This window comes from Raphanus sativus, chromosome 6 (assembly GCF_000801105.2).
Source record: "Raphanus sativus cultivar WK10039 chromosome 6, ASM80110v3, whole genome shotgun sequence".
NCBI lineage: Eukaryota > Viridiplantae > Streptophyta > Magnoliopsida > Brassicales > Brassicaceae > Raphanus > Raphanus sativus.
The window spans coordinates 27133753-27152420 of NC_079516.1; the positions used below are offsets into that span (position 1 = coordinate 27133753).

At 32.2% G+C, this 18668-nt stretch overlaps 1 protein-coding gene and 1 pseudogene across 2 annotated transcripts; both read right to left on the reverse strand.

Annotated features, from left to right (window-relative positions):
- Window positions 1–2620: 2620 nt before the first annotated feature.
- Window positions 2621–5320, reverse strand: LOC108810227 (F-box/kelch-repeat protein At4g19870-like). 2 transcript variants are annotated; one of them, XM_056987139.1, is made up of 3 exons: window positions 4110–5320; window positions 3089–3373; window positions 2621–2881 (listed from the first exon to the last, which is right to left on the reverse strand). In XM_056987139.1, exons 1-2 carry the CDS (start codon window positions 5125–5127, stop codon window positions 3105–3107), a joined length of 1287 nt encoding a protein of 428 aa, XP_056843119.1. In that variant the 5' UTR covers window positions 5128–5320; the 3' UTR covers window positions 2621–2881; window positions 3089–3104. The 2 variants fall into 2 exon arrangements, with proteins under 2 accessions (XP_056843119.1, XP_018437859.2); XM_018582357.2 differs by lacking the exon at window positions 2621–2881 and having other exon boundaries at window positions 3371–3586; window positions 3913–5320.
- A 6252-nt stretch (window positions 5321–11572) lies between these two features.
- On the reverse strand, window positions 11573–13933 carry LOC108808242 (uncharacterized; annotated as a pseudogene).
- Between the last annotated feature and the right edge of the window lie 4735 nt (window positions 13934–18668).

Here is an 18668-nt window from a genome sequence, read left to right on the forward strand (position 1 = left end):
CCGAGCTACTAAGTTCTCACCTTTTCAGATAGTTTATGGGTTTAATCCTTTGACTTCTCTTGATTTGTTGCCTATACCATACAAAGAGCAGATTAATCTTGATGGTAAGGCCAAGGCCGAGTTTGTTGTGTCTTTTCATGAGCATGTCAAGAAAAACATTGAGGAAAGGACTAAAGAGTATGCAAGGCACGCCAACAAAGGTAGACGAGAGCTGATACTAGAGCCTGGAGACTTGGTGACAATTCACTTGAGAAAAGAAAGGTTTCCTTTGGAAAGAAAGTCCAAGCTCTTGCCAAGAACTGATGGTCCATTCGAAGTGTTGGAAAGAATCAACAACAATGCTTATAAGATAGATCTTCAAGGTAAGTATCCGATCAGTTCTACTTTTAATATTGCTGACTTGATCCCTTTTTGTGCAGATCACTTGGATTTGAGGTCAAATCCTTTCAAAGGAGGAGGGGATGATGCAAACCTGACTGAACCAGAGCTCAACTTGGCGCATGAGGAGCTGATTCAGCTAAGTGATACCGAGGAGGAGAAAGAGGAGCTGAATGATACTGAGGAGGAAGCAGCTGAGCTGAGTGTTACTAGAGAAGAGGCAGCTGAGCTAAGTGTTGCTGCAAAGGGGACAGGAACTCTTTCAGCTCAAACCAAAACCGACTTCGATCAAGACCATCTTGCTATCTCAGGCCCAGTTACAAGATCTCAAACCAAGAAATTGAAGAAAGCCATCTCAGCCTTGGTTCAGTTCAAACCAGAACCAATCTCGACAACAAACCAAGTCAAGGAGATGTTTAATTACTCAGTCTTCAAGACAACCTAGTTTTCTTAATTTTCTTCTAAGTTTTATACAATTATTTGTTGCAAGTTTTCACAAGTCTTTGACTAGTTTTCTACATAAACCTTGTCGACATTTTGTGTATGATTCATTCACTTTTTCAATAAAAATCTTTCCTTTGTTCTTGTGAATCCTTTGTTCAGTTTCTGAACACTGTTTGCCTAGGAGTTGATTCTCTGCAAGGCTCTTTGCCTCTGATCTTTGTTTGTGGGCGTAATACTCACGATCATTGGCACTTCTATACAAGTGTTTGATCTCTCCATCGATCTACACTGAAGATCACCACCATATCTATCTCAATCCATCAACCACTTCACCAACTTACAAGGAGACAATACCATCCTTATCCTAATCCGCAAAACACAACCCCTATCACCCTCAGATCCATCAAAAAGGGAAAACAAACCAACAATGGTTTCATTAAATATGGTTCTAATTATAAGACATGCTAAAACTTTTTATAGCCATATATTATTAAGATTCGAGTTATTTCAGTTCATATTCAAATATTTTTAGATATCTTATTAAAATAAATATAAATTAGATAATTAAGATATTTATTTAATTTTGAAATATTTATTTCAGATAATATATCAAAATAAACATGATAACTTAGTATTTAAAGTATTTATTAATGTTTAAAAATATTTGTATTGAATATTAATTCAGATATGGATCAGGTTTTCCGAAATTTTTTTCGGTTGTTCGGGTTCATATTATGATATGTTTTGTTATATCCTACATGACACCTATATATATATATTTTTACATCTCTGGATCATATTTCAACATCTCTGATCGGACACAGATTCGAGTTTTTGTTCATTTGGATCTCAGGTTCAACATCGCTTACAATTAGAGATGTAAAATGGGCGCTAGGTCCGTGAATCTAGACAGACTGAGTGTTAAATTGTTGACCCGTGACAGTTTATTATCATTTAAAAATAAACGTGTTTATACAAAGTCAGTCCGTATATGTCTATTTCATTAACTAACATACCCGCTAAACAAATGGGCACCTTTTTATGAGTATTATTTTTAAGAAGAGGACAGAGAATTATATTTAGAATATATAAAACTAATTTAAAGGTAATTTTAAAACATGTCATAATTTCATAATTTGTATTTTGAAACAAACAGAATACTGTATGTTATATTTATATTGTGGTTTTTTTTTTGGAAAAGAAGTTTATGTTATAATTATATTTAATACCTACTTGAATTTTTTGATATTTTTATGATACAATGAATTGATTAATACTTAATAAAAACTAAAGTATTTTAAATTTTAAAATTTTGATGTAATTTGAATTTTTATTTATTATAAAGTTTTTAAATCAAATAAAAACAATTTGTTATCAAAAACTATATAAAGATATGAAAAAATAATATTGAAGAAAAAAAATTGTATTCAGAAAAAGACATAAAGGGTCTAAACGAGTTTCAACGAGCATTTGATCTAACATGTTTAAAATTAAAAAGACATAAATGGTATGTGTATAAATGGGTATAGTATTCAACTGAGAGTTGTAAGTAATTTATATTAAAATGATAAATCTATTTTTATTCAAATATGGATTTTAAAATCTACTTCTATTGAACTTGATATTTCACAAAATATTTTGAAATCCATTATTATTGTGATTTTAAAGTGTTTTGATGAAATGTCTTGCATCTGGGGTGGACGGCATCTTCATCCGCCTGCATCTGACGTTTCAAAAAGACAGATTGTTCTATTCTGTCTTTTTTTTTCTTCTGTTTCAGTGAAAGTAGGAGCTCAAATCAATATATTGGCGAACCTTATGAGAATGAGACAATCTGATATGTGTTTCAGTCCTAGCATTGACATAATTTGGAGTCACCACTATGATTACTACAACACTGATCAGTCAAAGGCTTAGATAAATATATCCAAAGATAACAAAGTTGCCGAGCTAGTTTGATAAAATTCCATGTCCATAAAGGTGACTGTTTTACCCTCTAATTCTTCTCATTAACTCTTGTTGCTCTCCATTTGCTTCTGCTTCCTTCTCCGTTCTCCCACTGATCAAGAATACATTCATATATATATAAGGGGACAATATACTTTCTAATCTTCAACTTTGGCAAATGGTACAAAAGAAGCATAAACACTTTTTTCAAATAAAATGTACTCATCTTTCCGTTGAGTTTAGCCAATATGGATCCATGCATATATACGAATACCTTAACTCGAAGCACTGACTTATAATTTGTTTAATTAGATCATACCTCTGATACAAGTCAATCAAACGGACACAACGAGGCAATGCAAGAGCTCACATTGTGTACGGACGGTTTGCACAACATCAATCCACTCAACATTCCCCCGAACCTCACCTTTAGCATCAGTTTCCAAATTGATTTCCGCACACCAAATCTTCTGCCTATTACTGGGATTATGTTCCATATAACCTTCCCACAAAAGTAAGAGCTTCCCACCACAACTAACTAACACAGTTTTATTTCTACTAGAGCCACCATTTCTATTGTACATCTCTCTTAATGATTCTAAGCCTGTGTTTAAAATGGCGCATGGCGCTCTAAGGCGAGACGGTCCGAGCCTTGCGCCTTGCGCCATGGCGCAATATGGCGCTCGCCTTGATGACTAACGTGGGAAGCCGTTCAGACAGCTTGTTCCCTTCTCTTCTAACAGCTTCTCCTGTTTTAAATTCATTCAACAACAACAACAAGGCTTGCAGACCACTTGGAGAAGCTATAAGGTATGTCCTGTATTGAAAAAGGGAATACTTTACTTAAGGAATTATTGATTCACATACAAGTCATATAATTTAAATGCAAGTTTTATTATTTGATGAAGTTAAACTTGCAATAGAACTCAGAGTCGTGAATGAAGAAAACTCAAAACATTTTTTTTTCAAAACTCCGACTAACCGCTTGTTGTTAACTTCGATCAGGCAACTCTAACCTTAAGCAAAAAACCTTAATATCTTTTTGTTAAGTTATGTAACTTGTCTTTTATAAAGAGAAAGCTAGGGTTTTCATAGTTATTTAGACGTCCAAGTTTGGTTATTAATTAAGGTTTGGTTTTATACCTGATTTAGTCCGGTTTACGTGTAGAGTCGCCATGGCGCGCCATGCCATCGCCTTTGATCACCTCGCCTTCTGGACATGGCGTGCGCCTTAGGGACCCCTCCCTCGCCTAGGGGGTGCATGGCGATGGGTCCGTCGCCTGGGTGCGCCTTGCGCCATGGCGCAAAAGGCGCTCGCCATTTTAAACACAGTTCTAAGCCTTTTACACCTTTCCAAAATCTTCCATCCTTTGACCACCAGCAGTGGAAGGGACCATGACTTATATTATACCATACACCATCCATCAAACATGCTGGCTTGGGAATACGGTGGAACCAGAAACCACCATCAGTCAACCATGTTGAGCTCTGAAACTGCGCAATACTCTCCCAGTTATCTTGGCTTGTATCATAAGCATGTGTTTCGTAAGCATTCCCAAAGTAAATCTTTCCGTTTTTCTCTTTGATACTGTAAAAGGTACATCTAGATATCTTACTTATCTCAGTACCAGGATCAGAGAGAGGTTTCCAAGTTTGCGTATTTGTATCGTACACCTCAGCCCATGGCTCTTCCAGAGCTTTGCATCCTCCCATGACATATATTTTTCCATTGTGGAAACATGTGAGAGCATGCTTCCGGGCTAAGATCATGCTAGGGGCATCACGCCACGTGTGAGTACGACAATCAAGTACTCGTACGGCTGATGAGGGACATAACCTAGATCGCTCTTTTGACACTGGTTCTGTCTTGATTGGTCCGCCGATAACATAAATGTCTGAACCAACAACTAGGGCTGATTCTGAAACTGAAGGAAAATGAGACGACGGAATTGGAGCCAACGATGATTGTCTGAGTGTCTTCTTCTTCTTCTTGATCGTGGAGTTTGGTAGGGTTCGATTAGGGTTAATCCATCGGGTAAACCATTGGGGATATTGATAACTTTCATCGGAGAGACAGACGTAGAGACACTGCTCGGTGCTTCCGATTTGAGATCGAGCTAGGTAGAGCTCCATGGAAGAGAGGAGTGAGCGGAAGCTTTTTGAAATAATTGAGAATCTCGGGTAGTAGGCTCTCGATATCCGGGCTAGGCAGTTCAGGGCGATTTCGTCTGGAAGTAAAGAAAACGATGGAGATGATGATGATGCTGGTGGAGAAGAATGTGTAGTCCGCTTCTTCTTCCTTGACCTCTTCTTCTCCGGTGGTTCATCTTGGAGGTTCATGGAGGCCATGACTTTCATTCTGTGTGGGTGAAAACTAGGTTAATCGAGAAAGCTTATTTGGTAAATTAAAATTATTACCATAGTCCCTTGGAACACCACAAGGTCCTTTGCGATTAACTATTATCAAACCGACCCCAGACCTAGCGCTACGTTCATGATAATAACCCTTCTAAAAAGCTCTCCTTTTAGTCCCATATGTACCACATGCTTAGTTTTATACTTTACTAGGGTTTGGTCAGCGGCTGAACAAATGTGGGAGTACAATATAAAAGATTAAATTAAATTATATTAAAAGTAATAATAATTTTAAATATATATTTTTCTTAACCATTTTCATTATTAGTTTATTTTTTTTAATTTTTAAAATCATGTACTTGAAAATGTCTTTGTTTCTTTTGTTTAAATATTTTCCTAATTTGAACATAATAATAAGTATAATAAAGTTTATAAATCTTACATAAATTATTTTTCTTTTGTTATTTGTGTTTTTTGAATTCAATAATTTTTTTACTTTTATATATTTTTAGGAAAATGTAAATTTAGATAAAACGAAAAGAATAAAATATCTAATTCACTGTAATACAGAAATATTTTAAATTAGGTACCCATCATAAAAATCTAATATATTAACAAACTCTTTTGGTGAATCATGTAATAAGTAATAACTATTTTTTTATCATCAAAACTCACTGAAATCTTGAGATTGCAATTGTCATCGAGATCTCAATTAGCTCGAACCCCAGCAATTGGAGGACAACAATTTGATAATATGCAGTTCTAATGTAAATATTCATCTACAACAAATCATGCACTATGTAATGCCTGGATCCTAGTACAAAACTGCTTGCCTACTCGGATAGAATGATCAGCTGGGGGCTCCAGGTACCGCTTACTTGCCTCCTATGTAATGTGATGGCAGAATCGTGAGTTTGGGAATGCAACTTTGCTTATGACCTATGGACTCTGATTGCTGGAAGATGCGGGATCAGACCCACAAGGAATTGGGAGGACAGTTTGAATCAGATGATATCATTACCCCCTCCAAAGATTTCTCGATCTCTGATTCTTCTTGCGTGGCAGGCAGCACTCTACTGGATCTGGAACGAAAGGAATCAGCGATTGCAAGCGAATCAGTTTAGATCAATTGATTATCTGTTCTCAATCATTGATCATCAGCTGAGAAACAAAGCACATAGTTATAGAGAAACTATCCCAAAAGCCGCCTCAGCCATGATGCAGTTTTGGATCCGATAGCTGACTGTCATTCACCGGTTGTTGACTCGATCATGGATCGCCGCTGTACTCTCTGCTATTTCGTTTCGTCGCACGCTCAACTACGCTCTCACCAACCGCCTCTTCCTCGTCTCTTCACTTCCCTCTTGGGCTCATCTCTTCAATTCCCTCTTGGGCTCAACTTTACTATGGGCTTCTAAACGGGTTCCAAAATATGAATAAATTGGGCTAGGCTCTTTGACTATAGCCAATAGGCTTTTGTAAACTTTTATTTTTTTCTGCATTTTTAATTTTAATGAAAGCCAGTATAAAAAAAAAACAAATCATGCACTTTGAACTTTAAATGCATTTTGAGATGCTGAAGTTCCTGATATCTGTACTATACCACATGTATCAATCGCTTGTTACATTTTGAATTCATGAGTATATCATTTAGGAAAGTTCTCTCGAGTCATCTAGGTTATATATTCTTTTCAGACTCTGAGTGAGAATCAAGTCATATTTGTTCTTTCATATGTAAAATAAATCCCCTATATATTAATTGAGAAACATTTGAAAAATTGTAACCTCAATTTTGTAATAATTAAAAAAGGCCCCAATGCTTAGGTGTCACTCAATTAGATAGTCAATTACATTCAATTGAAAAATAAGTAGGTCCATATTCAATTTTTATATGTTGCTATATACATTCGTTGGTCAAACTATATGATATGATAATATGATATGATATTTATAATAGAAACATTTATGATTGTTCCGCTAGATATAATTACTATTTTATTTTATTTCCTTAAATAAAACCTACGGAATTACCATAATGACTAATATATATATATGACAATTAATGTTTCTAATAATAAAGATTTGATAACAATTTATATCTCCTCCATCATTTTTTGTTTCATTTTATATTATTAAAATAAATTAAATAATCGAATTAGCTATAAAATTAAAATTTAGATTTTTTCGTATATGTTATATTTTGAATTTTAAAAAATGACAATAAATGACTAAAACTATTAAAATTATTATGTTAAACATTAATGATCAATGGTTTAACACTTTTATTATAAAAAGATACACATGATTTTAAACCAACATTCGATTTTTATATGTCGGTAGATACATTCGATTTTTATATGTCGCTAGATACATTCTTTGGTCAAACTATATGATATGATATGATATTTACGATAGAAGCATTTATGATTGTTCCGCTAGATATAGTTACTATTTTCTTTTCTTTCCTTAAATAAAACCTACGAAATTACCATAAATGACTAATATATATATATATATGACAATTAATGTATCTAATAATATATATTTGATAACAATTTATATCTCCTCCATAATTTTCTGTTTAATTTTATATTATTAAAATAAATTAAACAATCGAATTAGCTATAAAATTAAAATTTAGATTTTTTGTATATGTTATATTTCGAATTTTAAAAAATGACAATAAATGACTAAAACTATTAAACTATTATGTTAAAAATTAATGATCAATGGTTTAACACTTTTATTATAAAAAGATACACATGATTTTAAAACCATATTAATAAAAAGTATCATTAATAATAAAACAAATAAATATATAGATTAAACTATATACCATATAAGATTACATAAATATTTTAATTTCAAAACTTTCAATGAGTTTTCAAGAACATTTATAAATTATAAACTTATTAAATTTTTCACATTGAAAATTTTGTTATCAATGATTTAAATATTTTGTTATAAAACGATATAAATGATCATAGAACCGTATGATTGTGAAGTTTCATTTAATAAATAACTATATACAATATAATATATAAAATATATTATTCTTAGAAAAGTAAATTGGTCAATCTTAACTTATATTACACTTTTTATTAAACTAACTATCGAATTGATAAATAATGTACAAAAACAATCTCGCACTTTCCTTAAATAAAAGCTATGAAATTACCTAATATAATTAACGTATATATGAAAATTAATTATTATGAATAGTGAATATTTGATAGCAATTTTTTTATCTTAGTTTTTTTATTTTATATTATTAAAAGATATTAAAAATCACATTAACTATATAATAAAAACATTTAGATTTTTTCTTATATGTTATTTTTTGAATTTTTCAAAACATTTATAAATTATTAGAAATTTGAATATATCACTTTGAAAATTTGTGATCAATAGCTTAATTTGTTTTGTTATAATAAGATACAAATAATTATAAAATTGTATTAACTTGAATTTTTATTTTATAAATATTCAAATTAAATAATATATATATATATATTGGATGCATCAATTTTATTCGTTCAGTTGAAAGCTTTCAAAACTATGTGGAAGACTAAAGTCAAAGTAATTTAATTTTGGAAATAATAAGATGATGGTTCTAAAATCATTAAAATAGTTCTCAATAATGTGAAAGTTAAATATTAAAAAATTGTAAAACATGTTTTTGTAATAAAAATGACTTATTGATCTTATTATAGTTTTATAGATATAAACATGGTGATAAAAAATTTAAGCCCAAATTGATCAGATTCATCATAAATTCAAAATAGATTTCAGTAAACAATTACAATTACAAATGTTCAGCCCAACATATCTCCTATATATAGTATAACATCTTTAAATTAATAATCAATAATTAATATACACTAAAAATCTATATAAATCAATATAATTTTATAATCCCAAATTGAGTTTTTGGTTCAATTAGTATATCGATAAATTAATAATCTCTATAAATTAATAAAAATTTATAATTTTGGTGTAGTCCCAAAATTATTAATTTATAGAGGTTTTATTGTATATATATATTAAAGGAGAAACATTTTAAGAAATTTATTCACACTATAATGGAATGTGGCAGTCTCACAATTATTTAAGAATGAACATTCACACTCTAATAAATTTTTTCACACTCTACATAAATGTGTTCAAACTATGTATTTTATGTTTTATTTTTAATATAAAATTCACATGTAAGGTTCCAAAAAATATGAATTTAAAATCCAATTCTACGATAGGATATTAATATATGATAAAAAAACAATCCAAAACCAACTAATATTCAAATTAGGGTTGTTCAATATGCTAAACCGAAGAGTATCGAACCGAACAGAAATAGATAATACGGTTTTGTTTTGGTATATACCGTCGTAACCAAATGGATGTAATTTTATAAAAACCGTAGGATTTGGATATGGTTTGATTTATAACCGATTAAACTGAAACATGTAAATATGTATATATTTATAACGACGCATGAATATCTATTTGTTATATGAGTTGAACCATAATTATAATTTGTAAATCACTTGAGTCACTTGAATTATAATTAAGTAACAATTTACTGCAACTGAGGCTTCTTATTTTCTTAGTCTTTCTTTTTCGATATTTTTGCTTTATTTTAACAATAACTAAATTGAAGTAAAGATTATAAATTTGATCAATAATTAGTTGAAATTCTTTACAACTTTTTTTTATCTTTAAACAAACAGAACTGTGTTCAATCGAAAACATATTAATTTGATGAACACTAAATATGGAATAATATAAAAGCTTTTATTTCATGCTTCAGTTTTGTCTTTTATTTTTATTTTCAAAATTTAGAGCTTTGATATTAATTCTAGATTTGATTATTTTATTAGATGATAGAAGCATTTTTTTTTGTTTTTTTATTATTTTATTTAAATATATAATATTTTTTAATAAATGACTTTTTGACAATATGACTCTAAAATTCGTATAATATATAATATGATCTCAAACTAAATAATTATTTTTGGTATAAAACCGAATAAACTGAAAACCGACGGTATATAAGCTAAATCGAACCGAAGTAAATATGAATTTAGAATAGTAGTTATATTTTACTAACCGAAATACAGTAAAAACCGAACATAACCGAAACAAACCCGATATCCGGATTGAACACTCCTAATCTAAATGAAACCGAACTATTGTTTCATTCTCCAAAACATAATAAAAATAACAACTTCAACCCGCGCCTCTTATCCTAGTAAATTAGTAAAAGAAATATGAAGAACATTAGTAACTGAAGATAACAGTTCCACTAATCCCATCTGCAATTCTGTGTTTTATTTAAATCAAGATCTGCCAGATTGCTGGAGCATGTACATAGCTTGAAGCTTCGATCACTCTTTGGCATTCACCTTCTACAGGGAAATCTTGTTAAGTAAAGCAGGGTTTACTTTATCTTTTGACAATTTCATAACCTTGAACTGAGCAACACATGAGTTCGAAACTCATTCATGGTTTAAAAGTTTCCAGACAAAGGGTTGGTCGTATCTGCCATACTTGGCTAGCTAAAAAATAAGCTTTGGAACTTGGTTTTCCACTTAGGTACTGCTCAAGCTGCTTTGGGGATTCTATATAAGATCACTTCCATAACTATTTTTTTTTAATCTACACACAATAGGTTATATACAACATGTCACGCAGAAGCAAAAATTACTTTACAATATGGTAAGATGAGATATATTATCAATGAGCCTTCAAAATGACCCGCATGAAGACAAATATGTATTTCTGGTGTCATGTAAGGAAAATCACATCTTGAATACATCATTATTACTATTTTATGAACATCTAAATTCAAGTTAGTTGATGGTGGATATGATCAAATAAAAACAGACATAGATACTGCAACCGAGCTCCTTCTTCCCAACAAATCTCTGTTACAATATGGTCGGGTTGGACCTGGTTGCAGACAAACGCCTGTCTTGATATCCCATAGTCAATTGATAATCATCAACAAATACAGTAGACTGAAAATAGAATGAGTTGATGTCATAATGTACAAACAGCAAATAAAAAAAGAAGCTTGTTGATCTTGGTGCCAAACTTAGCTGCAGAGGCTTTGATCACACTTCTCATATCATGTTCCGATACAATATCGAGCAAAGAAATCCTGCTTTTTTATATACCTATTACCCAGTGCCGGCCCTGGCATAAAGCTGGGAAGCAGTTATTTTAAGCGCCAAAGTAGACCAAATATTAAAAAGCGCCATAATCTGTAACATATGCAAGTATCCTAGTGGTTGTGTATCATTCTGTAGAGTGCCAAGTGCTGGGTTTGAACCTTGTTGGGCAGTGGCGGATCTAGAAAATAAATATAATGGGGGCAAAATATAAAATGCAACTAGATAAAATAAAAAAAATATTATTTTATAATAAATCCAACAAAAAAAAATAACTATTACAAAATAATTCTACGCTCACTCATCATTTGGAATTTCGTAATCACTTTCTCATTTGAAACTGAGTCAAATAACTCTTTTTCAATAAAGCAAACCATACAATCACTTAGAAATTGATCTCCAATTCGGTTACGTGCAGCTGTCTTCACTAGTTTCATTGCTGAAAAACATCTTTCGACACTTGCTGTCGCAACTGGCAAAGTCAGAACTAACTTTAAAAGTCTGTAAACCAAGGGATGTGCTAGATGTTTTTGAGTTTTCACCATCAAACATGAAAAATCTCCAAGATTTTCTACATTCTTAAACCTTTCGTCTCTGCGTATATTATCAATGTAGATATCAAGGTGTTGCTCTAGAGATAAAAGCTCACCATAGCTAAAATCATCTGGATATAACTTAGCTAATCGCAACAGCTTCTCTTTGTCAAACCCATGGAATGAATCAATCGGGCTTAAAGCAGCCATACAGATAAGTAGATCAGTGGTTACCTCTGTAAAACGATCGTTGAACTCTTGAATTTGCAAATCTAGAACCGTGCAAAAGCAGTTGACCTTATAATGATGCATATTGCTTATGTTGGTTCTCTTTCTTGGATTCCTAAGATCAACAAAATCTTCTTTCATGATAAGCATCTCAACATTATGTTTCTTACAGAAAAAAGCAACTTTAGCCATAAGTGAATCCCAACCATCATCTCTAAGCTTCTGCAACTCTCGTTTAGTGGATTCTACCAGTGACATAGCATTTAAAATATCTTGATCCTTCTGTTGCAAAGTCAGTGACAAATTCGAAGTGAGCCCCAAGATATGTAACATAAAATGCAAATAGAACACACAATCAAATGTGTGAAAGTATTTGAGAAGACCACATGCTTGACGTTTCTGTAAGTCTTCCCAACCCTCATCTTGGACATACTGAAGAACTTTAATGGTAGTAGAAAACAATTCTTCCAACCTCAACAATGTTTTGTGATGAGTACCCCAACGAGTAGTCGCATGTCTTGATAAAGAACGTTCCTGATTTTGTCCTGTCCCAGTCTTAATATCACCACACTTGATTCCTTTTTCTAATTCTTCACGCTGAATTTCTCGAAACTGATCATGTCGTTTACAAGAAGCCCCAACAACATTCAACAATGTAGAAATCATATCAAAAAAATCAGCAATGTCAAAGTGCTTTTTTGCAACAGCCACCACAACTAGCTGAAGCTGATGAGCAAAACAGTGAACATAATATGCTGAACTGCTTTCTCTAGCAACCAATGATCTCAACCCATTAAACTCACCCCTCATATTACTAGCTCCATCATAACCTTGCCCTCCCATATCTAGCAAACAAATCATCTATAGCAGACTTCAGAGCTAATGAAGATGTTTCTTTTACATGAAAAACTCCAATAAACCGTTCTTTGATTACTCCCTTTTTATCAACAAACCAGAAAACCACACCATCTGCTCTTTATGAGAAACATCAGCAGACTCATCAACCAGCAAACCAAACACACCATGACCAATTTCTTCTAAAATAGCTTGTCGTACTTCTTCTGCAAAGGCATGAACAATATCTTTTTGAATCTTGGAAGAAATCATCTGGTTATTTCCTGGAGCATTTTTCAGAATAACCTTACTTATAACGTCATTCTGTTCTCCTGTGTATTTCAAAAGCTGCAAGAAATTTCCTTTGTTCGCATCCTCTTCTTTTTCACCATGACCACGAAAAGGTAATCCTTGTCGTAACAAGAATCTTGAAGCATCAATTGAAGCATTTAAGCGAATACGATACTCATTTTTCATCTTATCATCTTGCTTAGATAGAGCATGTACTATAGATCGATGTTGGTTCATCAAATCCTCACATTTTTGGACAACAACAATGTGACAACTGTTGGGTGGTTTACCCATATGAGTCTTCAATCTCTCTGGCTTATTCCAACTATTAAACCCTCCTTTCACAAATGCATCACTTCCACCTTGCATTCGTATCTCATCTTTAAATAAGTAGCAATATAAGCAAAATGCACTTTCTTTAGAGATGCTATACTCTAGCCAACTACCATATTGATCAAACCAAGCTGGATTGAATCGTCTTGTTCCACCTCCTTTTGATATTTGTTTAAATTTGTGACCATAAGGTTGACATGGACCTTTAGTTAGATATCTACATATAACCTCGTCTCTTTGATTTGGAGGATAGTCCATTATGTCTTTCCTTTCACCAGGGTCAAATGACAAATCATCAATGTTGGTATCAAATACTGGAGGAGATTTCCTTTTGTCTTTCCTTTCAGCAGATTGATGTTGCAAATCTTCGACATTAGTTTCAGGTACTGAAGATGATACTTTTTTGTAGTATTTTTCCATTGATTTTTTTTTCTGAAAAAATAAAGATGTGTACGTTAGTTAAACAATACAAACGAAACGTATGAACTTTAAAAATCCACTTTGACAATGTTGACCGAGAATAGTTTATCATGATCATCATCACATCATGCTCAGAGAAATCAAGTCAACCACTCCACTTTTAAGAGGAAAATTCAGTTTATATAACTATAAGAAGTTGATTTTCTTTAAACTATTAGAATTAATTAGTAACTATGAAACAGAACAAATTAACAAAGACAAAAAAAATTACCTCGAGGGAGGAGTAGAAGACGACGACAAACACAAGGAGAAAAGTTGATTAGGGTTTTTAATTGGTAAGTTAGTTAAATAATTTTAGTATAATTATGTATATCTAGTAAAATTAATAAATATATTTCTAAAGTGGGCTTTAGATAGAATGAGCTGTGGTCTGTGGGGGCAAAAATAAAAATTAATGGTTGTAATTTTTTTTTTAACCAAAGAAAATAAAATAAAAATTATTGTGGGGCAGTTGCCCCCTCCTCAACCAACGTAGGTTCACCCATGTTGTTGGGTGCCAAAACTTTTTGTTCTTTAGGCAGTAGCTTATGCTGGACCGGGCCTGCTATTACCTACACATAGGAATTGTTGTTACCGTGAAGAATGCTAATAAAAGATAATGGTGATTACCTTTTAGTCAAGAAGTAGCATGACCAGTGGCGAACCTACGTAGGTGAAGGTGGGGGCAGCTGCCATTTTTTTTTGTTAAGAAATTAAAAACCCTAATCAAGTTCATTTTTCCTCTGTACGTCGTCTTTGACGTTCTCGAACAAGTGGTAACTTTTTGTCTTTATTAATTTGTTTTTTTATTAATATTTCATAGCTAATAGTTTATCCATTTCTTATTAACAGAGATATTTTGAAAAAAAAACCTTCAATGTGTAAGTTATTTACAAAGATGTAATATTGAGTTGTCAACACCACAATCACTCTCAGCCCATATATTAAATTCCCCTTGTTTCACGAGAGAAATTACATCAAATGCCATTTATCAAGTTTATTCATATAATTGTGGTGCTCTTTAATATTGAGAAAATTGGCGAGTATACCCATATGGAGAGCCTTAATTTGGTCTCTACCTCAAAACTATTCACTCTTTTTTTTATTCCAGAAATGCCCATATCTCAGTAGTCTCTTTCTTCTCCCTACTTCTCTCACTTTTGTTTCTTCTCCACGGTCTCTTTATCTCTCTTTTTTTTATGTGTTTTAAAATTGCATATTTTCTCCAATTATGTTTGTTGTTCAAACTTCTACTCATCTTCGATTTATCTTCAATTACCATGTAAACATTAATTATATATTATGCTAATATTTAACCAAATCACAGTAAATCTTCACCTTCCCATCTATTGCTTGACAAAACTCTTCTTACAAATTATAAAATTTTAACATCACCTCAATATCCAGATCCTCATTCCGCAAGTATAGATATAATACAATCAAAGGTAATGGTACGGGGGGAGAAACGACATTTCCAGATCTAATTATTCATCTTATCATCGTCACTACCGACTCCGCGTCGAGGTATTCATTTGAAATATTTTTCGTGATTTGTCATCTCATACGAGTTTGTGATTCATGACCAAGACAATTCAAATATGGAATTGTGATGTTTCTGATCGGGAATTTCTGCTTTAGATACATTTTTGGTTAGTTGTTACAAAATTTGTTATCACAAGTGAATATTGGTTAGATAGTGCGGTTTATTTGTCGTTTATGATGCAAGTTTTATTAACCACTACGAATATGTGACAAGTAGTTGTTGCCAGTTGATACATGCTTTTATTACTTCTATACACGCGGTTACAAAATACTAGTTGTTACATCCTACATTGATTGTTAGTCGCTACATAGTTTGTTAGTGGTTACATGGTTTGTTAATGAATGCTCTGATGTTACGAAACAGTTATCTCAAGATGCTACATGGATTGTTAGTCGCTACATAGTTTGTTAATGGTTACATGGTTTGTTAATGGATGTCCTGATGTTACGAAAGAGTATCCCTAGATGTGACATGGATTGTTAGTCGCTATATAGTTTGTTAGTGGTTACATAGTTTGTTAATGTATTTTGATTTGTTTTTCTTTAGAAACATGATTCATTTAGACTTGAGTATATATTTTGTTGACTGTATCAAATATAGAGAAATTTGGTAGTACTATTTTTAATTTTATGGATTATATTGATTTCATATTCATATGACATGATAATTAACAGATTACAATTAACTTATCTTCTTAGTATGTTAATAAACCTTGGTTTTCTGTAGTGACAGCGGCAAGGTTGAGATTAGAAAAAAATTGACGGAGGTCTGACCTTAAAAATGGATACAACAGTGTTTTGGAGAAGCTGTCAAGCCAATAAAAATGAAGAGAAATCATTACCGTATTAAAAAACATAAGAAATGATAAAGCTTTGTGGTCATGAGAGGTAATATAATTTTCTGGAAATTTTCAAATAGAAAAGGAAGAAACAGAAACGAAGGAGAAGAAGAAAGAAGAATGAAGATGATAGTAGGGGTATTTTTGAAAATTTGGGGAGAAAAAATAACAGTGTTCTATATTTCTGTCTTGTCATGGGCAAACTCCTAATATACACGTTCTATATGAGTATTTAGGCAATTGTCCCTTTAATATTCTTATCAAAATAACATTACCTTAATGTTAAGATTACTATATTTACAGTCTACCGTAGCAGTAGCTTCTACCTTAAGTATAAGTAAAAACATTTATATTATTATTCATATATATTGTCGTGTATTGTTTATATCAAACTGTGATTAGTCTCTACAAAATAACAATAAACAGATCGTGTAAGTTTCAAAAAGAACAAACAAATGGTGTATGGTTTTATTGGTAGCATGTTTGTCGGTTGCATGATTTTTGAACAGTACCGATTATATTTGTTTTCAACTACATGTTCCCTGGCTGCATGATTTTTAAACTGTACCGGTTATAAATTTGAAAAGATGGAGTGAATATTTAAGTTAACCATAGTGTTGAACCATGATTTTTGATCATTGCCTAAATGAGAGTGTTAAATGCCATTTATTTTCTCAGGCAGTACAAGCCCTAGACACAACAGTCATCATCAAGCTGTTATAGTCACCTATATACAACAGCAGCAAGGCTTCTTCAGACTTATCTATGAACAAAAACGTAAACCATAAAGTTCCAATAAACTAGCTTTCCAACAAGTATCAATAGAAGAAGACAAGCTACATGCTTCTATCACAGAACAGCTATCTATGATCAGATAAGCCCTAGACACAACAATCATCAAACTGGTCTACTCATCTTTGAAGATTAAATGATTCACGGATACATAGTTTTTTCAAATAAAGGAAAACTGGTCTACTCATCTTTGAAGATTAAATGATTCACATAACAGCTATCTATTATCAGATAAGCCCTAGACAAAATCAGACTAAATGCATAGTTTTTTTTCAAGTAAAGGAATCATTTTTTAATGAGATCCAATGATTAACACGGATACATACATACGACCCCATATCAATTGAAAACCAAAATCGTTTTGAAACCCTAAATCGAAAGAATCCCCACATCGATTGAAACCCTAATTACAAACCAAAAGATCCTCATATCAATTGAAAACCGAAATCGTTTTAAAACCCTAAATCGATTGAAACAGAAAAACGAACCCTAAAGTGAGACGAGAACAACAAGGAACCTAATCTAATGCTTCGAGTTACCTTCGAAGATCGCGGAAGAAGACGAAAGACGACGGATCGAAATCTCCACGACGGATCGAAATCGCCTTTTCATCGTCGAGAGCTTTTTTCGCGGATTAGGTCGAGAATGAATTTTTTTTTTGCAAAACCAAACCCAATAGCTCACGGAGCCAATCTCTCACCGCCACGTGCACTAAGGATCAAGTCCTTCGAAACCTTATTTACGGACTGATCCTTACTTATGTTTGCTTTAATATTATTATTATAATCACATAAACATAAGATTAGCCGCTAAGGACTCGTGACATTACCCCGTTGCATATGGTCTTATGCCCATGTGATTAATGCAGACTTATTCATGTCTTTTATCTATTATTATGTTTTGTAACTGAAATATCGTTTATTTTAGGTAAGCTTATATATAGTTCTACCAGTTTCAAACTATTCAATTTGACCGTATGAATGTATATATGGCAACTATTCAAACCATAGTGCTGTGAAAATGACACTGATGGTCCTTTGTGAATTTAAGGTTCGTGATATACAATTAAACTTTACTAAAATTAGCACTATGCAAATTTAAGTTTCCTTAGTTCTAAATATATCTTACCTTATAAAACCATATAATTTATTGCATGATTCGTGATGTGCAATTCAAATCTTTGACTCTTATTTGGGAATTGATTGCGATTATTTTCCAAGTAAATTTTTACCTTAAAAGTAGTTCATTTAGAATGTGTTTTACAAGAATTTTTAATTGCTTAATATTGAACGTGATTATAATGTACTTTATCAAGAAAATTATAGTTCAATTAGTTAATCCAATTTAGTCCCTTTTAATATGAAATTTTTTTGATTGAAACATTTTCAAGTTAAAATGTCCTGTGCAGGACGCATGTCTTATCTTAGTTCTGATAGTATAAAGAAAAGCAACCTCTTATAGTTATATAAATTATAAAGTAGAGTTCCCTCACTCCTAAGGGCTCCACGTCAGATTCCATGTCA

What these genes read in the sequence shown, in the direction of transcription:
- LOC108810227 (XM_056987139.1), bottom strand. Translation starts at nt 5,127, where the DNA reads ATGAAAGTCATGGCCTCCATGAACCTCCAAGATGAACCACCGGAGAAG. An exon ending in ATTTTGGAAAGGTGTAAAAG is followed by an intron (nt 3,374 to 4,109) that starts GCTTAGAACTGT and finishes TTTTAAACACAG; the next exon opens with GCTTAGAATCATTAAGAGAG.